General features: G+C 45.9%; 2 protein-coding genes across 7 annotated transcripts in view; one reads left to right on the top strand and one right to left on the bottom strand.

Moving 5' to 3' along the window:
- Positions 1 to 7,310, bottom strand: part of SPINK8 (serine peptidase inhibitor Kazal type 8 (putative)) — a 13,845-nt gene extending 6,535 nt beyond the window's left edge. The window contains exons 1-2 of one of the 6 annotated variants that reach the window (XM_006170142.2): positions 7,170 to 7,310; positions 2,641 to 2,717 (exon numbers count right to left, since the gene is read on the bottom strand). In XM_006170142.2, coding sequence (XP_006170204.1) covers positions 2,641 to 2,704 — 64 coding nt within the window. In that variant the 5' untranslated portion in view covers positions 2,705 to 2,717; positions 7,170 to 7,310. Of the gene's footprint in view, positions 1 to 2,640; positions 2,734 to 7,169 lie in introns of all 6 variants that reach the window. The other 5 variants (XM_006170143.2, XM_014584876.2, XM_006170139.3 and 2 more) reach the window with 5 other exon arrangements.
- Positions 2,671 to 8,245, top strand: part of LRRC2 (leucine rich repeat containing 2) — a 68,405-nt gene continuing 62,830 nt past the window's right edge. Inside the window, exon 1 of the mRNA XM_027768935.1 lies at positions 2,671 to 2,742. The gene's annotated coding sequence lies outside the window, so the exon portion shown is untranslated. The remainder of the gene's footprint in view (positions 2,743 to 8,245) is intronic.

Here is an 8,245-nt window from a genome sequence, read left to right as displayed (position 1 = left end):
CAATACACCAACTGCTGGTCCCTCAAAAAAAAAATTTTTAAAAAAAAAAAAAAAAGGCTGACACATTTAATCCAAAGTCATTTGGGCAATTATGTGTGTATATAACATTTTATATTATGTGTTTATATAATATACTAAGTATATAGGGGCCAGCAAGTGGCATGGTGGTTAAAGGCGCTGGACTCCCACATGGCCGACCACGGTTCAAGTCTCGGACCTGGTGGCTTGCTTTCTCACTTCCTCTCTCTCTCTCTCTCTCTCTGATCAAACTGAAAAGTAATAATGATATAATAATAAATAAAGTTAAATAAAAATAATTTTTAAAAAAACACTTTAAAAATATACTAAGTATACAATATAATAATATTATAATCTGATGGTACAATTTAAAAATTATTTTTTGCTAAAGGATGCGAGCACTCACCAGAGAGAGACACACAGAGAAAGAAAGAGGGAAAGTGAGACATTACCCCCTGGGGGTATGGCCACACTGCAGTCCCTTCTCCATCCTCCTCTTGAGATTCTAGGCATACACGCGCATGTGACTGGCACGATACTCAAGCCGCCAGGTCCAGGACTCCAATGTGGTCAGCCATATGGAGTCCAGCGCCTTAACCACCATGCCACCTGCTGCCTCAGGTCTTTAACGGTGTCATGCTAGTCTTGCATTTCTCTAGCCATCACCAAAAGTGAGTTATGGTGTCTCAGGCTACTACTGAGTCTCCATTTCTTTCTTCAGTTTTGTTAGTTTTGTCTCATATATTTGCTTCATATATTTGGGGTTCTAGTTTTATGTACATGTATGTTTATAATTGTTTTATATGTCTGATAGATTGACCCTTAATCATTACAAAATGCCCCTCTTTATCACTAATTTTTTAAAAGAATTATTTATTTATTTAATTCAATTCGTTATTATAATAATAATTATTATTTTAATGTGACCAGAGAGAGAGAGAGAGAGAGAGGGAAGGAGAAGAGAGAAGGCAAGTTGTCAGTTCCAGGACTCAAACTGCAGTCAGCCATGTGGGAGTCCAGCGCCCTTAACTGCTATTGTTTGGGGGCCAGCAGATGGCATGGTGGTTAAGAGTGCTAGACTCCCACATGGGAGCCCCAGACCTGGCAGCTTGCTTTCTCACTTTCTCCCTCTCTCTCTTACACACACACTGACACACACACACACATACACACTCTGTCCCTCTCTGGTCAAATTAAAACAAATAAATAAATACATTTAAATAAAATAATTCTTTTTTTGAAAGAGTTATTTTGATTTTATTGATTCACTTATTTATGCATTTATTTATTTTAATTTGACCAGAGAGGGATAGAGTGAGAGAGAAAGAGAAAGCAAGAAAGCAAGCCGCCAGGTCCGGGACTCAAACTGTGGTTTGCCATGTGGGAGTCCAGCACCCTTAACCACCATGCCACCTTCTAGCCCCAAAAATAATTCTTTTGAAAAAACATTTCTTCTTTGATGTTAGGATAAACATTCTAGTCTTTTGGGGACCAGCAGATGGCATAATGGTTATATGTCACTGGACGCCCATGTAATTGCATGGTTCGAGTCCTGGACCTGGCAGCTTAAAACTCACTCTGGTTGTGTGTGCGTGTGTGCCCAAAGTCCTGAAAGGAGAATGGAGGAGAAAGGATTGTGGTATGGTCATCCCCTCTGGCTGGTGATTTCTTGCTTTCTGTCTTTCTGTTTCTCTGGGAGCACACATGCCTTATAGCAAAAATTAAAATTAAAAAAAATTCCAGCTTTTTATGGTGTGGTATGCATGATACATCTTTTTAATCTTTTTATTCTGTGTGTTGTTTAACTCTAAAGAATGTCTCCTGTGCACTCCTTAGTGTACTCCTGTGGTTGGATCTTGTTTTTGAAAGAGTTATGTATTTAATTTTATTCATTATTGTTATTATTTTTAAATTTGCTGTAAGGCATGCATGCTCACAAGAAAGAAACAGAGAAAGAGAGAGAGCGAGAGAGAGTGAGAAAGAAAGTCACCAGGTCTGGGACTCGAACATAGTTGGCCATGCCCCTGGATCTTGTTTGTTCGCTTGTAACTCAGTTTGACAGTTTTTATCTTTTAAGAGTGTGTAATTTATTCACACTTAGTATTTTTATTGTTGTAGTTGAACTAACGTTATTTTTTAACGTTTTTGCCATAAGGCACATGCGTGAGACAGAAAGAGAGAGAGAGAGAGAGAGAGAGAGATGTCACCCCCTGGGGAGATAGCCACACTATAATCCCTTCGCCTCCATCCTCTTCTAGGGATTTTGGGCACCCATGCACACGTGCCCGGCGTGATTTTGAAGTTGCTGGGTCTGGGACTCAAACCGTTGTCAGCCATGTTGGAATCCAGCACCTTAATAACCACACGCTGACCCCATTTTACTTTATTTTAAAATAATTTTTTTCGGAGGGCTTGTGTGCTTGTGGGAGTTGGGACTGGGGAGCTTTGACACTAATGATGTTGTGTGAATCCTTTCTTTGTCCGGATTTTGATTTCTACATCTGTAATGTGAGTACATAGGATTCAGTGAAAGTGAATGGCACGTCAGATTCCACCTCTAATTTTCCTAGGACTCTGGATCCACTGCAGGAAACGTGAGCAGAGCCAGGACCTGTAACTCACCTGTCGCAAAGGCAGTGTACGCGGAGATGGCTAGAACAAGGCCAGCGTTCCGGGAGGTCCTCATGGTGACAGGAGAGCTGCGGACAGATGCTGCTTTTGATGGTAGGACAGAGAAAATGCCATGTGAAATACTAGCCTCACAGAGACCCCCAAATGATCAGGCAATGAAGTCTAAACAGTTTATTCTTTCCTGAGGGGGTGGTTTCTCACTTTCCCTCTCACTGCGTCGTTCTCTAGCAAGTGTGCACAAGCCTATAGCAAAAGCCTTCCAAAAATTAAATTGCTTAATTCATTTTCTTAGACAAATTAGATATTAGAAAAAAATTATCTTAATAACAGAATTTTAGAAGATGCTGGAAAAAAGAGCTTGTAAAGAATATTTGCAAGAGGAAGAAAAAGCACCAAGAGAAGGCAAGCCGCCAGGGACCAGCAGTTGGTGTAATGGCTACGTCGCTGGACTCCCATATAGTTGACTACGGTGCAAGTCCCGGACCCGGTGGCTTAAACTCACGCCGGGCACGTGTGCATGCGTGCCTAAGATCCCGAGAGGAGAATGGAGGAGAAGGGACTGCGGCATGGCCATCCCCCATGGAAGGTGATTTCTTACTTTCTCTCTCTTTCTCTCTGTCTCTTTCTGGCATGTGCACATGCCCTATAGCAAAAACTTGAAAGAAGCAAAGAATATTTTATATTGATTCATAGACTCTTAAAACAGAAAGCTACCTTACGTGGAATTTAGAAGATTCCAAGTTCGGTCTTACGCAGTAGAATCCTTGGGTAGAGTGTTCATGCCCTTAAATGGTTGTGCTTTCTACCACACGAAAAAAATTCCTCAAAAGACCAACTTCTAAACAAAGTTTATTCCATGAGAGAGAGAAAGAGAGAGGGTGAGTGCGCGCAAGAGGGACAGCGCCTCCCACAAGGGCTTCACGCTGTGACCGGCTCCCACCTCCGCTCCCACCTCTGCCCTCCAAAGCTCAGACCCGCCCCCGCGTCAGCAGGGCTGAGTGTGGCATTGCTGCTGTCACACCACGGCTGGCCAAACACCGACTCTTTAAGACGGAAGTTCAGAAGTTCGTGGGTGTCATAATTCCTTAGGCTCAGGTCCCGAATGAATGGCCTTCGCCGGGGCCTTGTCACATACTTCTGGGAGGTCAATTTGGTGACTGTTGGCATGTCTACCCACGTCTGTGTCTGAATCTAGATTTATATAGCTAGACCTCTCTTAGACAGTACCTCACTGTCTCACAGTCTTCCTGCCTTAGCCTCCCGAGTAGCTGGACTACGGGGAGCCACTGTGCCTGACCCTTCCTCCCAGTGGCCTCAGCCTGCTGTGTGCAGCGCAGGGCCGTCCAGAGTGTGCTACTGCCTCTGGGCCTCACTGAAGTGTTTTTAAAGCGACGTATCCAGTTTTCTCATCATAAATATTTATAAATGATTTGATTACAGGGTTTCTTTAGATATTAGCATTAAAAAAAAATGTAAAGGGGCTGGCAGGTGGCATGGTGGTTAAGGGTGCTGGATTCCCACATGGCCGACCATGGTTTGAGTCCCGGGACTGGTGGCTTGCTTTCTCCCTTTCCTTTCTCTCTCTCTCTGGTCAGATTAAAAAAATAATAACAAATGGGGGAACCAGCAGTTAGCGTAATGGCTATGTTGCTGGACTCCCACGTAGTCGACCATGGTTCACGTCCCGGACCCGGTGGCTTAAAACCCACGTCGGGCGCATGTGCGTGCGTGCCCAAGATCCCGAGAGGAGAATGGAGGAGAAGGGATAGCGGCGTGACCATCCTCCCTGGGGGGTGACTTCTCGCTTTCTGTCTCTGTGTCTCTCTCTGTCTGTCTGGCGAGTGCACGTGCCCTATAGCAAAAACCTCTAAAAAAAATAATAATAACAAATGGAATTAAATAAATAAATAGGTTTTAAAAATATGTAAAGATTATTGGCCTGGCCCCGTAGCACAGAGGCTATGTGCTGTACATTGGTGGCTGGATCCCACATGGCTGACAGGTTCAAATCCTCACTCTGGCAGCTTGAAAAACATGCTAGAAGCATGTGTGTGCCTGTCCGAAATCCTCATGGGAAGGAGAAGTGGGAGACTGGACTGTGCTGTGGCCTACTCCAGTGGGTGGTGCTTCTCTCCACTGAGCACACGTGCCCTCTAGCTGTTATTGACTCATTTTAGAGAGGTTCTTGGTATAGTGTGTTTATTGATTTATTCATTTTAGAGAGGTTTTTGGTATAGTGTGTGTGCTTGCTGGAGAGGCAGAGACAGGAAGAGAGAAATCACCCTGAGGGGGATGGCCACCTGCAGTCCCTTCCCTATTCTCTTCTCAGGATCTTGGACACACACGTACATGCACTCAGCGCTAAGTTTTGAGCCGCTGGGTCCAAGACTTGAACTATGGTCAACTACATGGGAGTCCAGCAACATAACCATTATGCCCTGCTGGCCCCACCCTCCGGGAATTAAAATAATAAACTAAAAAGTCTATCTTTAGAAGTGTCCGGTGGAACCCACCCACACTCTGGCAGTCTGGCGTCAGCCGTGCGTATCTGAGGAACATGTGGGTGAGCTCAGCATTCCGGGCATGGGCAGAGGCCCCTCGTCAGGTAGAAGGGCTCTCACAGTATGCGTGTGCTCCTGTGGCGAGGGCGGTCACGTTAGGGAATGAGGAGTGGCCCCTGCTAAGCAAACCTCCTCGTGGAACACCTCGAGTCCGTTCATGGCTTCTCTCATTTTACCCTTTTTCTTGCCATATGGATCTCCCTTCCCATGGTCTCCACTGAAAATCGTATGGGAGTGCATTCACCGATTTGTTCGGTGTTCACTTTCACCACTAGCCAGGACAGCAAGCTGCAGAAGGAATAGCTCTGAGCTGTTACCCCTGCTCGAAGCATCTTTTCTTCAGATATGAAATTGGGACACCAAAAGTTTGGGGACCTGCAGGTGAATCATGGTAAAGGAGAAAAATTCATGCCCTAATTTATACCCTTTATACACGTTCAGATTTTTTTGGGGGGGAGAGGTTTTTACTATAGGGCGTGCGCGCTCACCAGACAGACAGAGAGAGACAGGGAGACAGAAGGTGAGTAATCACCCCCCAGGGGGATGGCCATGCCACAATCCGTCCTCCTCTCGGGATCTTGGGCACGCACGCACACGCACCTGTCGTGAGTTTTAAGCCACCGGGTCCGGGACGCGAACTGCGGTCGACCACATGGGAGTCCAGTGACATAGCCATTACGCTAACTGCTGGTCCCTGGTCTATGGTCTATGTCCACGTATGGAACGGATATTGAACATGTTAGGTTGACTAACACGGTCAGATTTCTGTGCATCCTTACCAAACCTTACATCGTTGATTCATGCCAGGCCGAACGATTGCACATTCCTTAAAACCAAGTTAGATAATTTTAAGATAAGTTCCCAGGGCAGCAGGTGGTGTGGTGGTTAAGGGCGCTGGACTCCCACATGGCCCACCGCAGTTCGAGTACGGACCTGGTGGCTTGCTTTATCAATTTCTCTCACCCCCCCCTTCTGGCTGTCCCTCTCTGGTGAAATTAAAACAAGTAAATAAATAAAATAAAAAGTTAAATAAAGTAATTCTTAAAAAAAGAAAAAGATAACTTCCCTTCACAGTTTCCTTTTGACCTGCCTGTCCAATTAAGGAGCACTCAGGGCTGGCAGGTGGCATGGTGGTTGGGGTGCTGGACGTCCACATGGCTGACCACAGTTCAAATCCTGAACCTAGTGGCTTGCTTTCTCACTTTCTGTCTCTTTCTCTGGTCAAACTGAAGAAAAAGAATAAACAAATAAAATTAAACAAATAATTCTTTTTAAAGAAAGGAGCAAGCAGGCAGAAGCCAAGAAGGAAGGCCAACGCTTGCCTGGGGCTCAGTTTGACAACTGTTTAGCTAGTGCTGCCTGACTGGTTTTTGCAAAAAATTAACCAAGCCAGTGTAAGGAGAGTGAAACAGAACTTTCATTTATCTAGTGTCTACCCTGGAATAGGCATGGTCTCATAAAAGTCTATGTGTACTAATACTATATGTGTGTGTGTGTGTTTAATAAAATTTCACATGACTCGTGAAATGACATACTGTAAACCCCACTGAGCTGGAGAAGACACAGATGGTGTGAGGCTGTACGTGGGCGCCCCGCGAATCACGCTCAGTGAAGAAGAGGAACGCGGGCTCACACGCAGACCTAGCCCGCCGTGGTCTATGTCCACGTATGGAACGGATACTGAACACGGGCTTACTAACGTGATGGTCACTCTGGTGAGCTCATCTAGCTGTCCAGCTATATCGACGGTGCCGTGCCGTCTGTTTCACAGATGAAAATGGTACGAGTATTTTAGCCAAGAGGAGAGGTCAGTTCAGACAGAGTGTTGCTGCAGGACAGTCAGCGGCTCCTACAGTTAATCGGGGAGGTGCCTAGGCCAGGGCTTGGCAGTCCCAGAGGACAGCTCTCTCCCGCACCGGGAGGCCTGGCCAGCTTCTCTTTCCCAGCATTTCCTCTTACCTGAAGCATGCGGACACCCACCTGACGATCTGGGGACAGTGTGTGTGCGTGAGCAATGGCTGGACGCCGAGCGGTAACGTGGGCCTCTGACCTCACGTCCGTCCAGGGCTGCTATTGTCTTGTCACCTGCAGCCGGAAGAACGGTGGCTGTAAAGGGACATCATGCTACTTCTCAAAAATGGTTTGTACAAGGCGTTATTATGCATGATTTCTGGTTGTTCATGGAAGTACGCAGAGAGACTGTCCGAAGTAACTAGAAGGCGAGGTCCCGAGTAGTGGGAAGCAAGCCTCTTCAGGGGGAGGAATGGGAGCAGAGATTCCTCAGCCTGAATCATGGTTCCTTTGAGGGACAGAGTCCCGAATACAGAATTCCACACACTTCCTCATAACTCAGATAGGCGCTGGACTGCCACATGGCCGGCTACGTTCAAGTCCTGGACCTGGTGGCTTGCTTTCTCACTCTCTCTCTGTCTCTCTGTCTCTCTCAACCTGTCCCTTTCTGGTCAAATTTAAATACATGAATAAAGGTAAATAAAAATAATTCTTTAAAAAAAGAAATGGGGATGGAGCTGCCAAGGAGACGGAGGTGAATGAGAACTATTTCTCTCTTACCAATGCCTTTTTTTTGGTTATGGGATGCCTGCACTCACCAGAGAGAGAAGGGAAGAAACCACCCCCGAGGGCATGGCCATGCTGCGGTCTCTTCTTCGCTCTCCTCTAGGCTTTTGGGCACGCACACACACCTGGCATAGTTACGCTGCCGGACTTAGGACTTGGACTGTGTTCTGCCATGTGGGAGTCCAGTGCCTCCACCACCACGCCACCTGCTGGCCCGCCAATGCCATTACATTTTCTAACTTAATTCTGTTATTGTTTTTAACATTTTATGATATTTATTTATTTGTTGTTATTACTATTGTTTTAGTGTAGCCAGAGAGACAGAGAAAGGGAAAGTGAAAAAGTAAGCTGCCAGGTCTGAGATGCAAACTGCGGGAGTCCAGTGCCTTAACCATCACGCCACCTGCTGACGCCCACCAATGCCACACACACACACACACACACACACACACATATAT

Source organism: Tupaia chinensis, unplaced genomic scaffold, assembly GCF_000334495.1.
Source record: "Tupaia chinensis unplaced genomic scaffold, TupChi_1.0 Scaffold148065_1, whole genome shotgun sequence".
NCBI lineage: Eukaryota > Metazoa > Chordata > Mammalia > Scandentia > Tupaiidae > Tupaia > Tupaia belangeri.
This window is presented reverse-complemented; position numbering and strand designations above follow the sequence as displayed.